At 36.8% G+C, this 20,428-nt stretch overlaps 1 protein-coding gene across 1 annotated transcript in view; it reads right to left on the reverse strand.

Annotated features, from left to right (window-relative positions):
- Window positions 1–685: 685 nt before the first annotated feature.
- The window catches only part of XPO4 (exportin 4), a 71,310-nt gene continuing 51,567 nt past the window's right edge, over window positions 686–20,428 (reverse strand). Inside the window, exons 10-23 of the mRNA XM_061374537.1 lie at window positions 17,036–17,212; window positions 15,057–15,199; window positions 14,800–14,945; window positions 13,310–13,487; window positions 11,432–11,591; window positions 9,613–9,782; window positions 8,485–8,659; window positions 7,234–7,527; window positions 6,201–6,381; window positions 4,592–4,710; window positions 3,532–3,662; window positions 2,638–2,755; window positions 1,352–1,444; window positions 686–897 (exon numbers count right to left, since the gene is read on the reverse strand). Of these exons, the coding sequence (XP_061230521.1) occupies window positions 700–897; window positions 1,352–1,444; window positions 2,638–2,755; window positions 3,532–3,662; window positions 4,592–4,710; window positions 6,201–6,381; window positions 7,234–7,527; window positions 8,485–8,659; window positions 9,613–9,782; window positions 11,432–11,591; window positions 13,310–13,487; window positions 14,800–14,945; window positions 15,057–15,199; window positions 17,036–17,212 (2,283 nt within the window). The 3' untranslated portion in view covers window positions 686–699. The remainder of the gene's footprint in view (window positions 898–1,351; window positions 1,445–2,637; window positions 2,756–3,531; window positions 3,663–4,591; window positions 4,711–6,200; window positions 6,382–7,233; window positions 7,528–8,484; window positions 8,660–9,612; window positions 9,783–11,431; window positions 11,592–13,309; window positions 13,488–14,799; window positions 14,946–15,056; window positions 15,200–17,035; window positions 17,213–20,428) is intronic.

Here is a 20,428-nt window from a genome sequence, read left to right on the forward strand (position 1 = left end):
CCTTAATTTCTTATCTAAAGTATATGAGTGTTTTTTCTTTTAAATTAAGGCAATGAAATGGCTACAGTTCCTAAAGTTCATTTTAGGGGAACAAAAATATACACCTCTTTTTTGAACTTTAGGCAGCAGAACATAATGTAAAAACCTGCATTGCATTAAACATGCAATGTCAGGGTGATGTAGAAAAACATAACTAAACCAAAGTTAAAACACCATTTGGTTTTTCTTTCCCATTGGAACACAAACTCAAAGAGAGGAAAAATAAAGCTTAAAATCAGCTAAACTGTTTAGAACTTTGTATGTATCTGCATCACACTCTAACATGATTTTGGGTAGAAATCTGTACGTTCATCCAGACACTCATAATTTTAAACCAGTGGGGGTGGGGGGAAGGCACTGTATTTATTTTTCATTGTGCCCATATCTGTTTGCACATATATGGAAAACAAATTAAATTCAAACTTTCTATTCATTCTCTCCCACACACAAGTATGACAGATTGCAGCTAACACATAATAGCAGAAGCTGATTCAAAAGTTGACCTCTCCTATTCCACTGTGTTATGTTCAAACTTCCAGGCTCTCTATAATCTGAGATGGCTGCAAAGAACCCAGAGACAGGTACAAGATTTAGTCAGCATTCAGCATTTCTCAGTGCATTTTGCAGAAAGGGTCTACATTAGGCATAGAGTTTTGTTGTTTATTTTACACAGAGAAGTCCACCAACATTTGCCATAAATTCTTCTAAACTCTTTAAGAAGGCCATCTTCTGCTTACGGTCCAGTGTAGGAGGAGTGCTGCTTGCAGTAAGCTTGTTGAAGGCATCTGCTAACCGCTGGTAAATTACTGGATCTTGTTGAGTTGACAGCAATGTTTCAACTAGCTCTGAATATTCAGTCTGTTAAATAAACAATAATCTTATTAGCTTAAAAAAAAAGGATACAATATATACAACTTCTCTCATCAGGACAAAAATCCAGAACCAGGGCTGTGGCAGAAGACAATCAATACCTCTCCACCTGTCACTCAGTTTCACTGACTAGTGTGCCAGAAGCAAGTATGGCCCCACAGCTTTCACCTACCTCTAACTGAGATCAAGTCCTTCGGTCAGACCAGGCTTTTTTAAAAGCTAAAGAAGCCTTCAGAGCTTTTTAAAACACAGTTGGAAAAAGTTCTGAGCAACCAGATCCAAATTCAGTATTGAGCCCACCTTGGGTAAAAGGTTGGATTACAGACCTTCTGAGAGACCCTTAAAACTCAAAGGATTCTATGATTTCACAGATGCACGGTAACTAACCACCCGCCTTTAATAAATAACTGCTTTTCAGGTTGTAAGTGGCTAAATGTCATACCTGATGCAAACACACTAACGTGTAGAATGCTTCACCTGCTGCTGTTGTCATTTCTGTATTGTGCTTCTGAAGTACCAGCATATCAAAGACCATCTGAAATCACAAAAGTGAAGTAGTTACAGAAGTGTAAACTTAACTTTCTATTTTACCAACATTTGCTGCTGAACATAATCTTCACTTGAATAATGAACATGTATTTACAAGCATGCAAGGTTGGTTGTTTTGTAATTGGAAAGCCAAGTTCTTTCAGAAGTTGAGTCTTGGCTTAACAGCATAAATTCATATCTCAAAGCACTGAAACCTGTTGTTGATTTATGTGTTGTTCAGAGAGAAATGGCATCTCTTGTGTTTTATTCCAAAAGCTGCAGATATGCCAGAGAAATAATGAAAAAAGCCTTTGCTCTTTCAGAATAAACCAGCATACTTCCTCCTCAAGTTTTGAAGACTCCTACAGCTCACAGAAAGCCAAACACAGAACAGATTAATAAGAACAGTATGATAATTTGAAGTGGAAATTTAGAGAAAAGGGAGAAAGCCATGTTAATAGAAAGACCAGTAAAGTGATGCAAGGTGTTTCTCATTCTCTCAGCTTGTCTGATGTATGCTATTAACAAGCAATCAATGTCTGTTTGGTAAGAAAAGATGTCTTAAGGAAAACTGAAGTCTTCACAAAATCACAAGACAAGCACACAAATTTCACAATTACTTTGTTCCCAGTTAGCAGGAACCTGGTTGTTACCAGGTCACTCCAAAATTCAATGAGATAGAGTGGATGTCCTAAAAGGAACATACTGAATATGAGACTGCATTAAGAAAATGCTTAATCTATTGCCTACACTGAATAAATGACAGAATTTTCTTTCTAGCTCTCAACTATCGTCTTTTCTTCTGCCTTTTGTTTTAGCATTCTACCCAGCCTTCAGTTCACACATCTCTGGAAGCATTCTATTTCACAGCTTTCACAGTAAACCTAACTGCTAAAATTGTTAATCAGGTTCATTCTAGAGCTCATGTGCAGAGCATGGATGAATATGAATTGCATTCTGAGACACTCAGGTCTTTTGTTGATTGACAGTAGGTAATTTCCTCCCTCCATCCTTCTTTGTACTCTCATCCAATGTCTCCACTCCTTCATGCTCTCTTTCTTCTCAAACTGCCAGTTTTCTAGGGAACACATTTCTTACTGTTTGATCCTGATTAACCCAGTCAGATACGATCACTGTTTGGCATCTTGACACTATCTATATGCAAAAATCCCCCAAAGTAACACAAAACGGATGCCTTACCTTAAGAAAGTGCCTTGTTGCTAGAAAAAGGGTTGTATCTGTTTCCTGTGCTTTTGCACACTGTTCTGCTAATGGTGTTACAGCCTCCAGGCAGAGCTGGCAAACCTCTGAACTCATTCTGATGGTGAGTGTTAAAGAATCAAAGTCATATTTGCGGGAAATTAAACTGTGGTTAAAATTCCCAGTTGCGGCACTAGAAAATATTTTAACTGCTTGTATGTTCCAAGATTTTGTTTTACTATAAAGCTGTTAATAATTTAAAAAAAAAAAAAAGGAAGAAAACCAGCAAAAAATTCCAACTTTGTTGCCTTCTTTCGTTAGCTGCATGCACTAAGGTAACATAACCCCCTCTGACATAACATTTTCTGAAAGAGTCCCTTATGGTCAAGCTCATCTGTTTCTGACACGTGCCTCAGATTAGTGAAAATGGTACTCCCATTATGAGAGGGAGAGCCCATTGGCACCCTGACAGGAAATGCTCTGGAGCCAGCCCAGTAGAACAGCAGCAATGTTTTGTATTACCAGCTGAGAAACTAATTCAGGAATGGCTTTGAGATACCAGCTGAAGGCTTAGGAAGTTACACACTCTGAAATGAAGTAATGGAGGAGGAATGGCTGCCAGAAAAAACTTACATGCTAAACCACTTAAAGGCTGCATTCAAGCATCACAAGTGAGGCAATTCAGCTAATACTAGAATCTCAACAGATAAATCAGCAAAACTCTCAATCACTGGAGACTAAGAGTCAATTACTGATACATAATTATAGATACAGATATTGACAGCAAAGAGAAAAATGCAAGGAACACCCCCCCCCCCCCGACCCCCTGATTTCAACAGGCTATTATAAAAGCAACTCAGATTTTTAAACACTCCCAAGCTCTATAAAGGATACGATGACATCCCTAACTCCAGTGAGTACATTAGGCTCTTAAAGAGGTCCTCTGGGAGTTGTGGAATTTTCTCAGGAAATATCTCACAGATGAAAGTGATTAATTTGTAATATTGATTACACAGGGATGGAAACTGTTACAAAAAAGGTGGCAATTTTAGAATCAATCACATAACTATATTCTGATATAATTTCCATCTGTACAGAGACAGAACTGATATGAAGACAATTTTAGCAGGCAACTTCAGAAACATTAGAAACGCTACAAACATTATTAGCAAACACTGTCATACAACAAAAAAACCCTGCTGTAATGAAACAGTTGATGGTGGAGGTCTGGTAGCTGTTCTATACAAATTCATGCAGTTTTACTTCAGTCGTAAGCAGGTCTAAGACCTGTGGGATAAAAGCCTCATGAGCATTTGGAGCAGGGGCTCCTTGGGTACATCCTTCGGCTCAGTTTCATGTAAAACGGATGTAGCTCTCACACTCAGCAAATGCTACCAGATGAGAAAGCATGTTAAGAGGGAACAACTGAGATACAATTCAGAAGTGTTCCCCTGATTCAAAGTAGAACATGAACACAGTGCAACCCAATGAAACACTGCCATTCCATTGTTTCACGTTTTACTGTTCTACTGACAAGCTGCTCCTGTCTATGATATGAAATCGCCTGCACTGTGAAAAGAGTTACTACTTGTTCCCAGATTATTTTTTTTAAAACAAATATGACAGTTTCTGCTTCCAACCCTAACTATTCTATGATTCTGACACTATCAGAAAACAAGATTGCACAAGCCACATTTTAGGTTTGGCTAACTGTTGACCTGCATGGACTCACTTTTAGGAGAAAAAGTTTTGCTTAGCTCCTTTAAATACACTTTTTCTCAGATTACAATATTTCTTTTCAAATGGTACCTAGAACTGTGGAACAGTTATTTACATTTAAAAAAACCCAGAAAACTCAACTTACAGAGGTGGAATGCACATAGGAAGGAATTCTGGTTATTCATAACTATAAAGCTTTTATATTCTAGCAGCTATGTGTGAAAAATATACTTACCTTCAGCAGATCCTGGGACATTAGAGGCAGAACTAGATTAACCCCGTATAAGACAACATCTGCCGCTGATACAGATCTGTTTGTACCTTGCCCAGGTTCATGTCCTCTAAATACTTCATCTGTAGAACACATGAAAAATGTTTTATACAAAACCAGAATGGAACATATTGAAAGAAGAATCCCATTTCTTTATTATACAGACATTTTTTAAAATAGAACTATTCCCCTCTCCCCCCAAAAAACCCATGAGGCACTGTATTAAAATAGAAACTTAGTGAGTGGAGGCTGCCACATCACTATATTTATGTTCATTAGGATTAAGCATTTCATTATCACATGTACCAGATGGCATGCTAAAACAGAACGCTTCAAATACTCTGAGGGTCCCTTCCATTACAGAACACTGCATTTGTTTCTAGTGATAGCTGCTTCATGCCTGCACACATAAACAGGTAATGAGCAAAATACTACTGCATTTTCATTTACATGTGTGTGTATATATATATTTTATAAACACAAGGAAAAAATGCAGAAAATTCTGTAGTTCATACATTGCTGAGTTTCTCCCATTACAGGCAAGACCTACATTTCCCATCAACTGTCAGTGACCTTACTTTCGTAATTCCTTCACTGAGTCAGCAAGAGGATGCAGGCAACTTTCAGTATATTTGACCTTTGGGCATTACATTTAGGTAGTATTCACATTCCTTAGTTTTATGGGAAGTATTTTAAAGTGTTTCCCATGCAATTAACATCCAATGTCTGACCTCAAAGAGAATATTTTATGTGGCACAGAGTTGTTCATGCAAGGGACAGTCTAAATCTGGTTCTGTATTTGTGTTGTGCCTGTATGAGAAAAAAAACTAGACAGACACACTAAGTTTTGGAGTACAAGACTCTCTTCTTTCAAGAAAAAGCACTGAATAACATCAAAAGAACCTAGGCAGATTCTGTCTGTTACCAAGCAAACTGTATAGGACATGGCAAGATCTGAATAATGAAAATGTATTTCAGCTTATTCAAAAGGGTTTCAGCAGAGCTAAGCTAGAACTCGGGGATCATATTCAGGAATACTGCAATTTTAAGTGGCAAATATATGGAAGAAAGTAACAGGCTAGGATTGTTTCAAAAAAGGATTTTCAAAAAACAATCCTTAACTACAGCCACATACCATAAAGTATGTTTTGTGAATGACGAATACAGAAAACCCTCAAATGTGATGGAATTTTAATAAGCTCAGCATCTCACAAAAGTTGGATCTTGCACTAAGACAACAATCTACCTGCTCTCCTGCAGTCCCCTTCTGACTTCTCTATGGGGTTTTTTTGTTACAAAACTGCTGCTACTACATGTTCAGACTTGCAACATTCAGATTTCAAGCTGCTTCATACATGCCCTATTTATTTTATGAGAGCAGTAATCATTTCAGATGCTAGAATACTGTGAAAAGTCCTTCCTTTGCTACTGGCACATTAAATAGTAATTTCCATATCCTGATCTAACGAAGGCTAAAGTTCAGCTCTCACTTTATCAGGACTGAATACATGTTCCACAATCGTTCTACAGTTTAAACCACATTATGGTTCAGCAGCTATCAATCCCTTCATACCTGTATCACTGAAATCTATAAATTCTTTTGATAAAAGATTAGTGAGAAGCTCCATAATAAGAAGGAGATCCTGGTACTGGTCTTCTTCTGCTGTAACATCTATCCGTTGTCGACCTAGATTATTCTTGGAATATACCTGAAGCAGAGTTAGGCAGGCCTCATACAAGTTCATGGCTTTGGCCTAAAAAACAATGTTAGATAATAAGAAAACTTCCATCGCATAACACTTGACAATACTCAAGATTTTCATTTCAATTATATAACCACTTTTTTAACAAGTGCACACAAAATCATGCCAGAAACAGCCATCTTAAACAGTAAGAATGCTTACAGCCATTTATTGATGTGCTGGTGATTGAAACAGCAGAACATCACTTTTATCAATTCCTTAGTCTTAACAAAAAGAAAAGATTGGCTGGGGACAGGCTGACACATCTCACTAAACTCACAAACTAGATTACTAACAAAATCCCCTGGGGACTCATTTCAGCTATTCAAGTTTGGAGCCACAATGCAATGTGCATGCCCACTTCAGAACAGCAGGAACTCTTCTAGATGCAAAAGCAAGATTAGGCGATGTGCAAAGATGCACGGGCACTTCAGTGATTCTGTTAACTTTGTGGTATCTCTTAATGCCTAGCTTAGGACCAAGGCAGTGTCTCTACGGTAGGCATTTGTCACATTAAACAGCACTGCAATTCCTCTAGACTAGCCTTCAGGGAAGGCTGATGTGGTTAAAAGACATACTCAACATGGTCTGCACTCTTCTGGACTAGGGGTGAAGCATGGTTAAAAGTTTACCAGTATAAAAACAGTCTAGAGGTCCTGCTTTTAATCTTTGCATGTGTATGATTTTAAAATAAAGGAATGCCTCCAACATATGGCCATACAGCATCTCTTTACAGAACCTAAAAATCCCCACACTATTTTGTTTAAGGGACAGCAATGTAAACACACATTCATGCGCGCGTGCATGCACATGTGCACGTGAGCACACACACTCTCTCACTCTTCCCCTCCTGGTTGTACTTACCTCCCCAAGATAGCAAATTTGTTTATGTGCAACTTCAACAAAAACTTCTATTATGAGATTAACAGTCTCTGGTGTGTTTTTGTATACTTCCATTAATCCAATGCAGTTATTAAGGAAGTCCATTAGGAAATTGAAGAGAATTGCTACATTATCAATCTGTGTAGCCTCAGCAATGCCACAGAGTGCTTCCAGTGTAGCAGTGATTTCCTGTTTCACTTCTTCCTCCTGACATATCTGTTGGAAGTTTTCTTGGTTTATTACATTCAAGAATCTCTGCTGAAGTGGCTGAAGAACCTGAAATTTTTTAGAGAAGTCACATTAACGTAAGCATACTATTATGTGAGATGTGAGGTTTAAGTGATATAGCAAGCTCATGGGTTGCTTTTGGCATGGCAGTACAAGAATCAATCAATTCCAGTTTCCAAAGGCTCGATTATATTATTATCTGTCACATTAATGTAAGCTGAAGGGGTAGTGATTAGTAATTCTCATTATCCATCATCACCTGCAGGCTGGTTTCAAATGGAACACCTCCATAAATATTTTATATTATTTTATACTGTTTAAACAAATGACAATGTCTTTCTCACAGTATTAGATTGTCTTCTAAATTCAGTACTGGGGGAAAAAAACTGCTATAGTTTATCAATTAAAGCATTAAGATTCATGTTCACTTCTGTGGGCAAACTGCTTCAGGGTCTCACAACTCTCCTAGTAAAGAACTTCTTCCTTATATCTAACCTGAACTTACCCTGTTTAAGTTTAAACCCATTACCCCATGTCCTGTTGCTATGGTTCCTGATGAAGAGCCTCTCTCCAGCATCCTTGCAGGCCCCCTACAGATACTGCAAAGCTGCTATGAGGTCTCCATGCAGCCTTATCCTATACATATAGAAGCCTTTCCTGTTATCTCTGACATCCCTGGCCAGACTTAATTCTAGCCTGGCCTTAGCTTTCCTGACCTGATCCCTAGCTTTCCACACAATGTCCCTCTGTTCTTCCCAGGCCGCCTGTCCTCACTTCCATCTTCTATAAGCTTCTTTTCTCCCCCCCGCTATAAGTTTTCTCTGCAGCTACTTATCCATCCATGGAGGCCTCTGGGCCTTCTTGCCCCATTTCCTTCTTGTTGGGACGCAATGCTCCTGAAAAGCTTCTATACAAGTTGATTTTGTGTCACCATAAAATTCACTAAACTAACTTGTTTGTACTACTGCCTAAAATGGAGGTAACAGAAGCATCAAAATAGCTTACCTCTGTCCAGTATTGTTGCTTTGTTTCCGTATCCATATGAGCAAAACCTCCTAAAACTAAAGCTTTCATTAGTGTTCTCTGCACAGAACTGGACAAATAGTGAAGAGGAGGGCTTCGCCTTGCAAATTGTTTAGCTAAATTCCACCAGTTTTCACACTGAATAACTAAGTTTGCCCTAAAAGAGGGAAAAAGTTTAATTAAAGACTTCACAACATTATATGAACAGAGCACATCATGTTGCTTAGCAGTTGTCAGAATACTTAGGGGTTTTTTTAATTCCTTTATTCTAAGGCTAGATCACTTTTCGATTTTAATCTTACTAATGCCTCACCCCTACATTTCTGAAGTACATACTCTGAAAACAGCTCAATTCACACGGGAGAAAAGCAGGGAAGCGCTCTAGTTTTATACACATACATGAAGTTAATGGACATGTTGTGTGGATTAAAAGCTTAGTCTCATTATGTCATCATAAAATAAGGAGTTTATTCCAGAACCAGCTCCAGTGGGTTTTAACTTTTTTTTTTTTTTTAAAGTCCTAAAGCATTTAAATACTCAAACTTCAGGTCACTCTTTCAGCAGCCTATGAATACATGACTGCATGTACACCTGCATGTCAATTCACAAAAGTAAAACATTCAAGAATTTCCTGCTTCACAGTCTGTTATACCAAAGAAAACTGAAATTTGTCTGAATCCACCAAATCCTGCTTTTTTCTTTTTTTTTTAGTCTAGTATGTTTACAAAATATTTTATATTGGCTCAGCCAGTACCTGAATTCTTAACCTGGAAGAACTTGTTCAACAAAACCAAACACAAAAATCCTTGCAATAAGAGTGGAGACCAGGAGAGTTTTCCCTTCTCATTGTTTAAGAGTGAGGCACAAAGGTAAGGGAAGGAGAGTGCACTTCTAAACAATAACAAAAACTAGATTATGTTTTGTCAAATACAGGTCTCACTCCTCACTTTGTCAGACAATTTTTATTTATTTTTTTTTTATTCCTAGTATATTACTAAGGTAATTTGACTTAGAGAGACATGAATATGCCCTATACCTGCATTACTTTGGCCAAAAAAATTGAAAGGAAGCAAAAGAAATGTTTTGACTTCCAGAGGTATAGCAACTTACCGCTCTCTCCTTTCCACTAATGTTACTAGTAGTTGTACAGTATCATTTGCAAGGTCCTGCTCTGAACTCCACACTGCCAGGTTACTGATCACTTTTTCTAAAAGGTAACCCACAATCCACTGGGAACCCTCTGTATCAGCACCAAATGCTGTACTAAATGGCAGACTTATCTATAAGAAAAGCATTAAAATGAGTGAGTTTTACAGAAGCCAGAACCCCAAAGTGTACGGTAATCATTGTCAGCAAATTCTTTTCAGGCTGTCACTTCTTCCCTACTTTTAATATACATAAATGTTACATACACAAAGGCAAAGAATACCTATAACAGAAAAATCTTTGCCAAATTTATCTTGCAATCTTAAGCACAACACTTAAAGAAAAATTTTATCTCCGTTACAAAATCTGCTTAGAGTATGTCTAGCTTTGAAGGCCAATGAAAGTTCAAAAGCTTTAAAAATTAGAAGATCCTAAAATCATCTCCCAGAAGTGTTTCCATGAATTTACAATGAAATTCCTACAGTGATAAAAAATATTAGAAATAACCTTAGCTGATCTAGATTACATCCTGTAAAAGCTTATTTGCATTGCAATTTTTCTGCATCTGCTTTCTTCAGATTGTTCCTTCAGTCTACACAGCTTTGAGGAAAGATGTCACATTCTGGCCCTGGCACATTAAAATATGATTCCTTAACATTGCCTGTTCTCCTGTCCTTGAAAAAAAAATCTCAAGAGTGAAATCCAAGGCTTTTGCAATAATTGTGCAGGGATTTCCTGTCAGCACACATTTCTAACTTTAAAACTCATGATATATATACATGACTGAGTATAACATTTAAACAGGTTTCAATCACTTTCACACATTAACACAAACTAAATGTGTGCATTTCCTAGTTAGTCTGTTTTGTTTCTTTACATGGTTTCTTATGGATCTCCTTCTCACGTGCTTTCCACTTCTTCCCCAGCTGGTACCTCCACAAATCCCTGGCTCTGAATAATATGATTCCAAATGTCTGCAAGCCTATGGCATATACATTTTTGTTAAGAAGGGGCCTCCTGAAGCATTAGTATTCTCAGTTGTTTCTATAGCGGAAATAAAAGAGGAGGAGGCTTCTTTCTTGAAACTTAGAGCTAACAGGACCTCCTCAGGATGAATGGCCTCCTTCAGCCAGCTGCATTACAGTTAGTTCGATAAGCAAATCAGGATCAAAGTCTAATCATGCTTAGTGTTGTCCAAATATGATAAGAAGTTGCTCTTTACAAGAATGCACCACTGAAATCATGATACACACAATGAGAATATATGAGAATCGGAAAGTAACATGACATTAGCTAATGTAATACTACCTTACTACCTTGTGATGGTGTTAAGTATCTAGTTCAGAATCATGACTAGGTTACTCACTAAATCATCCATCAAAGGCAATCACTGTATTAGAAATATACTATAAGATCTGATGGACAGTAAGGATAGCTTACAAAATGGTCAGTGAGTTTCACCCACTATGCAGGCCAAGAACGTGCTATGCTCTTCTGCTATGGCAATGGCTACAAAAAAACACATCAAACAACCCCTAACGGGAAAAAAAAATAAAAATCACATTTGTAATGTGCAAGAAGGGTCCCCTAACAACTTCTATTTCTGATTAAAAAACTGAAGAAAACCTCAAGTTTCAAACAAATTCCAAACGAAACCACTACCCATTTAACATTAAAAATGCTTTATCTTTGCACATTTAAAATATATATACTAACATCTGCATTCACAGGATGATATTATTGCTAATACTCACCAATTAATGCATAAAAGTCATATTCTTACCTGATCATACAGCTTTTCATCTACTAGAAGGTAAGTCTTTGCCCAACGCTTGAGGAACCATACAATATCTTTGCCCATCTGAGGGCTCAGGAGGTGTGTGAGATTTGCCCTTATTGCTCTAGATTCTACTTCTGACACTCTTAAAATAGCAGATAACAACCTGCAGATTTAAAATACAATTTAGGATGCCAAGAGTGGTTTTTGGAAAGCAAGGTGAACACTTTCACTTTTCATAAAATATGACAGAAGGAACAGGGTAACACAAAACAGTTCAACTTGAAGTAAAAAGCACCTGAATTTATTGTTTGTTTAAATGCAAGGAGAGAGAGGATAGACTGCCAAACATCATCTAAACAGTCAGAATATACATTTAAAAAAATACAGTGATTATCTTTGACATCAAAACTACTGCAACAAAAAATCCTCAAAAGCATTCTGACATTGAGGGAACAAAGACTGATGGACTACTACTTGGAGCGCTTGAACAGCTTTTCTGAAAAACTGGTTCTCCCTTGCATCATCAAGCTTAATGAACAAGTGGGTCCTAATTGCGCAGGTTTTGCAGTGTGATGTATACTAAAGAACAAATACAGAAATGTCCAGTTGTTTCTTTCTCTTTCACTGCTATAGAGAAACAGTCCAAAATAGACCACAATCAGAATACAATCAGTCCATAAAACTACATTAAATAGTAACTTTTGCAGTATATAAATTAAATTTGGTAAGAATGTGATATTGCACAAGGAATTTAGGAGTTGATGGTTGTCTATTTCTTGAAGATGTTTCAGAGCTATTGCCAAGAAGCCTCAAATCTCTCCGTATTTAGATCTGACTATTTCTATCACCACTGAGACTCTGCATCAAGAAATTCCATTTGATGACCACTTTGTGAAGCTTCCAATAGTATCAATTAGCAGCATTCAAACTTCTAACCATTAGGCACATCATTGCTAATGAAGATCTATTTTTCCCTAGCCTCTTCCAGAAGAAGAAATGTTAAGTAGATAACTGCTAATCTTGGGTAATCTTGTAATTTTCTGAAGTGTGAAGATTCAAATTGAGGAATCCTTTGTGGGCATCAGCTTTATGGCAAAAAGAAAACAAAAATACCCCGTCCTATTGCTTTTATAGGCTGTGTATGTGACAATTCCTCCCTCACCGAGTACCAATTCTACTGCTACTGCCAAGCTTGGGCAGTAACTCATCTTCAAAGAAGACAAGCTTACTAGTGCTCTGGAAAGCATTTGCTTAAGCTGTATATGTGCTGAATGAATTCCAGAGTATATTATTTAAGGATTTTGATCTACCAGCTTTATGGTAATTGAAGTAATTTTAAGGATTTTCTGTAATAAATAGATCAAAGATGGAGTTTCAGTAGAGACAGAAAAACATTTATGTTTATTTCTGAGACTTTGGCTCATGTTCTCTGTTAAGACTACTAGGTCAATCTAGTCAATTTCAGCCTTCACACAGCTTGACTTTTATCTGTTTTGCTGCCTTACTCTCATTTTTCTTCTTAATCCTCCCTCGGCTCACCTTGACTTGAATATCATCTCTATTTATCCTTACCTTTTTTTATCCCTCTGCCCAAAAAAACCCACTTCTTTTCTGTCTTTTCTTAATCTCTTTTACAGCATTGCCTTAATAAATGTCTGTTATAAAGCCATTCTTATAACTTGTCTTTAATACTAAAGAGACATTTCTTTTCCAACAGTCAGTGTTTACATACTGCTTTTCAATTTTTACTTTTTTTTTACTTTACTTTTTTACAATTTTTACTTTTACTTTTCAAATTTACAAAAGTCCATTCACATTCTAATTTTTTTTTTGCTCTGAAAAAGCATTTAACATACTTAACAGCACGAGAAGTATCCTTACCTAATTACAGAATCAGTTCTGTTGTACCCTGGGATGGAAGAGGCTTTTTCTCCTGGAGATCCCAGAATCTGAAGTGTTGTGTTGATGTCAACCTCAGCTGAATGTTTAATGGAATATTCCATTACTTCTGGAGGTATTAGCGGAGTCTCTCCCTGAGTATCATTAGCCAAGAGGTAGCCTTACATTAAAAAAGAAAGAGTGATCACAACTTTCTACCCTAGGTCAATGGATGGCTTTTTGATTAGAGAATCTATTGGCTTAACTGCAGACATCACACCAGAATCAAATGTTTGTACAAACCCTGACTAACACTGTTTATATATGTGTAACTTTACAATCCTTAAAGCCATTCAGTAGAGATGACCCTAAAATGACAAGAAACCAAGACTGGAAAAAAAAATAACTAACCTAAAAGAGAGAGAGAGAAAAAAAAAAAGAATACTTAAAAAAGGCTTTGGTTCACCTCAAAGAATTTCAGCCAATTCAACTACTGATGGGGAAAATCAAACAAAAAAAACCCATTTTGCTGTCACTTTTTTTCTTCTATCATATGATAAAAGAGCCTTGATTTAGAACTTTCCCCACTGAGTCCATCTCATTTGGGACTTCTGTTCCATTAACATTTCAAATCTGCCGGAGACTTTCAGACAGCAAGCACATGTGCTGTAACAAAGTCTTCTTAGCATAGCAACTACAGACCAGGTGAATCATGGGATTTTAACACTCTGGTGTCCATACAATTAATTCCAGCTTTAGTCGTAGCTTTCAGTGTCTGATCTCATAACCATCTGTGAGGTCTGTTCCACAGTTATACAAAATCGTAAAACACATTCATGTGAACATCTGAGAGCGACTAACACAGATGTTCAAAAAGATCCTATAAAATTTTATCAAGTACACATTTTTCCTAACAAAGTACAGACACTATCTTAGTTGTTACTATGTTCTGCAAACAGACGCAAGATAATTCCATTTAAAAATCAAAATCAAACAGGTTCTAAATTCAAGTTCCATGAAAGAAAAAAAAAACCAGGATAGGGATCATCAGCACTGAGAGATTCTGGAACTTAGTTCTTCATCACCTCTGAGTAATACCGTTATCCTGATCTCATGTTGATTCCCCTATAAAGTCATGTGCCCCCAGACAGTACAACCGATATCATGAACTGACTAATTTCTTAAACAGGTTGACACATGTTAAGAAAAGAAACAAAAAACCAATCTATAAGAAAGTTAATTGTGGGAACTTCCAAAGGGCATTACCTCATGTAAAGATTTCATCAATCTTTTAAAGATAATATTCAGATTACTCAAGGCAGATGAAAGTAAAACACTTTACTTTGTGAGTAGTATATGTAAGATGAAGGTATCATTAGGGATAAAATTTATAGTCAGTCAGCAGTTGATATACAGGGAATTTTTTTTGTCCTGAGGTGTTCCAGCTGCAATAAGAATACCAGAATAAACACTATTTAAAGCTGTTCACTAACCTGTGACTAAAATAAGCCAATGAATATCCTCATACAGGTCATCAAGCACTTTATTATCAACTGAGCCTGATGCTGGTGAGGCAAGTAACTGCTGCTGATGCCTTTGCAACTGACCATGGAGCCTTGTCACTCGGTCTTCTAATAAACTGTGGATAAATAACAACATAATTTTACTGGTTTTAAACTATTTTGGCAAAGTCAGGCTTTTCAGATGTGATGGCTTTATTGATTTGCATTCATGACTATTTTATTAGTACCTTGTAAGAAGAGGTATACAGTGTTCTGCAGCAATTCTCCCCAGCATGCCTACACTGGCCAACTGGTCACAGAACTGGTCTCTGTCATCTTCCTGCAGCTCACTTATTTCTTCTTCTTCCCGAGAGGCCACGCCATTGGCAGTCTCATTATTTCAACAAAATCAGAAGCAACCAGTTAGTATTATACTTGTTAAATTTTATCACTGCCACAATATTCTACATTATTTTTGCGTTTTCTTTCCACGTTTTCCATCCATGTTTTGCGTGGATGAACAGACTCATACTAAATTAGACAAAGAATAGTTAACAGAGGACTAAACGCAGCTTCATACTGTTTTAAAATCAGCATTTCACAAATTCATTAGCAAAATACCCTATTCAGTTAATTGTATATTTGCTACCGTTCCCAACAGTGCTCTCAAGTAAAAACATTATCTCTGAAAACAGTCAAAGATAAGAGTTATGAAAACTGATACTTGTTATTAATAGGAAAAGGCCAAGGTGAACAGTAACAAAACCAGCTCCTTTACACCAGAGTTGTTTATAAATCAGATCTGTGGACCGTCCACTGTTAGAAGTCAAAGATGTTCTCAGTTGTCTGAGATCTTACATCAGTAACACAATAAGCAGTATTTTTAATGATGAAATGAAAATAATCTCTTTCATTAAAGATTTTACATAACCCATTGCTTGGGGGGGTGGGGGGGGAGGGAAGGGGAGCTTTATAAAAAGTAAATGCTGTAACTTCAGGGAAGCAGAAGACTAATAATAATCATCATGATCATCTAATTTCTTGCTGATGCAGAAGTTGCACTGTTTGATTTCTCAAAGCTTATCTCAATTACATTATGAAAACCAATAAAATAATAATCAGACCTGAATCCTTGAAGGGATGAACCATGATATGTAGCAACTAAGTACTGATGTTAAAAATAGTTTAAAAAAACAGCTCTTAGAGAATCATAAAATTTCCACAACTAACAAAATAAAATACACATGACAGTGAAAGCTATCAGTCTGTTTTGTTTCTATGAAGGCTCTGGAAAACTGAATCCACACACAGCTCTTTATCCAAAGTGCTTTAAACCCATCTTTTCTTCATGTAACCCAGCAAATCATTCTCTTCTAGCAACTTCAAAGTTGCAGCTGTTTACTGAAGGGTGAGCCTCTGGTCTCAAAGCAGAGACTGAAAGTTCCTGTTACTGCTTTGATATTGAACAAGAAGCATTCTAAAATGCCAGCTGTGGCTTTTAAAAGGTTACCCATGGGATAAATGACTTATCTCACAGAATGACATGAATTAACCTGTGTATACAAGTTATGTCAAGACCGCCTGATATGAGTTCAAAGTTCTGTTGTGAAATATTTCTCCCTGGTTTGGCACTGTTATTACCATCTGTTACATATTGGGAGTGCAGAATTAAGTTTTATATGGTGCTTTCTCTAGAATATAGTAATTCATTTTATCCAAAAGAACCACATAATATTGTGAGTTTCTTCTAGCCTGAACATGGTCTTTCTACATTTTTTCAGATATTTATGCATGTCAATTACACTTCAAAATTATATTTTAAAAGTATATGAGTGCAAGGTAACAACCATATAAAAGGTTTACAATTTCATATAGGATTTTTTATAGGTCCTTCTCTAGGACCCTAATCCAGAGAAAGACAGTCAACAGTTTAGTCATCTTATCTGTGGAAAGAACAGTAAGACGCACATTCATTTGGGTAACAGGTTTACTTTTTTCAATTTATTTTTTTTATTATTTCCAACTTTATATTACTTTATTTCCTCTTCAGAATGACAGAAACAGTGGAAAACAGCCACTAAGGAACAAATTCAGCGATTTTTAATTTTCAAAGTCACAAATACTAATTCTACACTAGCTCCCTTCAGCTACATAATACACTACACACCAAAAGACATGGGCTAGTTACTATATATCATCATCAAAAAATACCAGTATGGGGGCTTACCAAATTCCTTGTACCATCAGGAGCAGCTAGGTGGCACTGAATGTAGGAATTAAAGACCTGAACAGCATGCTGGGTAAAGAAACCTTTATGGAAATGTTTGTCATCTTGTACCAAAGTAAGCCAAGATTCCAGCAACTTATCATATGCTTCCATATATACCATGTCATCTTTGTCAAGCTGTATGAGATAAAAGAAACAAAAATCTTAGTCCTAAATGACACAGAGGAATATACTTATATTCATGATTATTTAAGCAATGTTCTTCTAATGTTGAAACAATTTAAAAAAGCAGTCACAAAACCCATCTAAAGATAGCCAAGAAAACAGAATGAACTGAAGCAACACATCAAAAAGGTCAATGCAGCTTTCATGCTTGCTAGGCTTTAAAAACACAAAGTGTTTAGCTATTTCTCTTCATGTGATGTTCAAAATCAAAACAGTATTAAATTAACCCACTAATGCATGATTACCTAAACACAGAAGCTACCAAGCTTCTACCCCAAAGATGCCAAGCAGCTCAGCTCTTACTGAGAAACAAAGTATTAACCCATTTCTTTTTAACTAGACAAATATGAATCATGGGCATACAGATTTGTATGCGCTATTTCTGAAATAAAGATAAAAGATGCTAATTCTCTGTTCCTGAGGAAATCGTTGCAACACTGCATGTGCTCAAGAAACCTTATTACAGGTAACCAGTTTTTATGATGATACATAACTTCCCATTCTATGAACAAACAAAAAAAAAGCAGAATTCCACAGAGTAAGCCTGCACCTCCAACTGCTTACTCAATTTACTCTAATTGCTTACTGCATCATGGTTTTAGTTATTCCTATATGTTTCTATGTAGTACACAAGCTGCAAAAAGAAATAATGTATCTGAAAAACAAAGTCCCAGGTTACAGGCAAACTAAAGAACCCAAATAGCAAAGAGGCCATTTCTTTCTAAAAGTATTTTTAATGTACCTGTTAACTTTTTGATGCAAAAATTTAACTTGGAACTATACATCTAACTTCAAATAACCTGTGACTGTACAGATAAACATGCTGCTAAAGCAGGACATTCCTATCCTCTAAGAAGTCTTCTCAAGTTTTAAACAACAGGATCACTCACAAAAGTTAGTCTGAGATAGAAGAGCTCAGTAAAATGATGGCTTAATGAAATATTAAAGCCTTAATCATGCTCCAGACAGAAGAATTTCTGACTTTCAGTGAAGTTACAGACATGGCTGGATGAACAGGCAAGGAAAACACTGGCTGGAAAACTGATACCACGTTGGAAGCATTTCAAGACAGTTTCACAGCATCATTTTATAACTGCAAAGTGGTCATATTTACAGAAGGAAAATACGGGATACACTGATACAAGTATGAAAACAAAAGCTGAAGATGACAAGGAGAGAGCCAAAATCTCATCTAACAGTAACATAAGCCACAAATTTAGGATGGGCACCATATATTTCTAAAACTTGCCTAAAAGACACATGAATTCAAAGACTGTCATTCAATCCTGAAGTATTTTGACACGTGTATATTTACATATATAACTTACATATAAGTTTTAATAATGTATAATAATCCAGAGCATAAATCAATAGAGACACGTCTTTTTATAAACAACAAAAGAACTCAAATCTATCCAATTCATACAGAAGTGAATGCCCCAGAAAAAAAGTTTTTAACACTTTATGGTATTCTCATAAGGAAGCTAGGATTAATAAGAGCCTCCATAAATACATGCCAAAATAGTAGAAAGAGTTTATTGTTATTGAGCAAATTTGATCACAAAGAAACTACCAAAAATTCCCAATCCTTATTTCAGATGAGCTACCGCTGGGCTACCAAAGATGCCACACGGGCACATTAAATGACATGCTGTAGACTGGTGAGCTAAATCGTTCTGATGTAACCAACAGACGAAATTGCAGAGCCCAGTTCAGCACTCAGACCTTCAGGAGAGGCACGATAAAAAAAAAATCAGTAAAGTCAAAGCAAAAATGTTTGATTTCTCTAGTATGGGAAACATGGGTATTTCTTCCGTTGCAGTCTGATGACCCTTTAAACTTCTAAAATTTGCCAAGCAGCAACAAGCTGGAAAGAGCTGGAAGCACAACAGAGAGGACTAAGTTCAGAATGATCTCTCCCATCACATGATACTGAAAAAAAAATATAATGAAACACGAGCACTGCATTAAGATTCAACTGGGGAAAAAAGGCCTTTAGTATAATTTTATTTCTATTTGACTTTTAATCCAACATCCTGTTCATACTCTTCACTAATTCAAATGGAGACTATTTGATTTCTGCTTCTGCATAAGCATTGTTAAACAAGGTGTTTAAACTCCCAGCACTGCTGAAGCTTAATGCCCTTCACCAGCATAGCTTTTCAAGTGAGTGTTTCAACATCATTCAACCAACCTCCCCAGCTGCAACAGGCAGGTTAATGTGAAACAGCATTTGGTATTATGTTTGGACTGGGGTATTTTCCCCCCTTGGTTTAAAATCAGTATTAGCTGCTTTGAAGTGGTTTGCATATTATGGTTCGGGACCTCCTAAGTTTTCATAGCAGGTCTTCAGCTAAGCAGGCTCCTTGTGCCTGACAGGGTTTCTGCAATGATCACAGGAGGCATTCTGCTCACATATGAAGCAGCAGAAATATGGAGAAAACAGCTTTTCCAACCAGCAAAGCTTAGGAAGTACACCTGCCTGCATTCTGCTGCACATCAGATTTCCAAGAAGTTCCAGGAATATTATGAGGACTCTAGTGAGCCCAACACACACAGTATTTTATCTACCAAATGTTCTTAATTAACAGACAGTACATGAGCTCACAGAAGGTCTCACTACAGGCAGTCTAAACAAGAAGCTCAGGAACACATTAACCATGGCTGGGGTATTCCTAAGCCAAAAGATTGTTTTCAGGGATGCGAAGTAGTATATGTACAGGCACAGCACGCAGTATCATTATGCCTCTGTAGCATGTCTTATTGCTGACACACTGCTAAGATACAAGAGTTGGTTTTTTTTTGAAGGACCACCACCAACAGGATTCTGTATCTTCCTAGAAATCAGAGAAACAGCATGAAGTTGAGATGTCTGTAAGAGCTATGACAGAATGGAAAGGGTGGAAGTGTAAATGTTTCTATTCGCAAAGAACGATTCAAAGATTCTAGGCCACTGAGAAAATTCTCTCTTAAAAAAAAAAAATCTTGCATTCAATCTGATGCTGCTGAATCTGAGAATATATTTAACACTGAAAAGACTTTCTTCAGCAAAAAAATATGGGATTATGCAAGAGCAGGCAGCCACAGTTTATTCGGATAAATAGCCAGCCATTTCCAAACAAACTTAGTACCACACAGTGGTACAAGCTACCATATGCTTTTGCGAAG

Source organism: Neopsephotus bourkii, unplaced genomic scaffold (assembly GCF_033783945.1).
Source record: "Neopsephotus bourkii isolate Nb327-2 ecotype Australia unplaced genomic scaffold, CSIRO-AGI_Nbou_v1 NB_1638, whole genome shotgun sequence".
NCBI lineage: Eukaryota > Metazoa > Chordata > Aves > Psittaciformes > Psittacidae > Neopsephotus > Neopsephotus bourkii.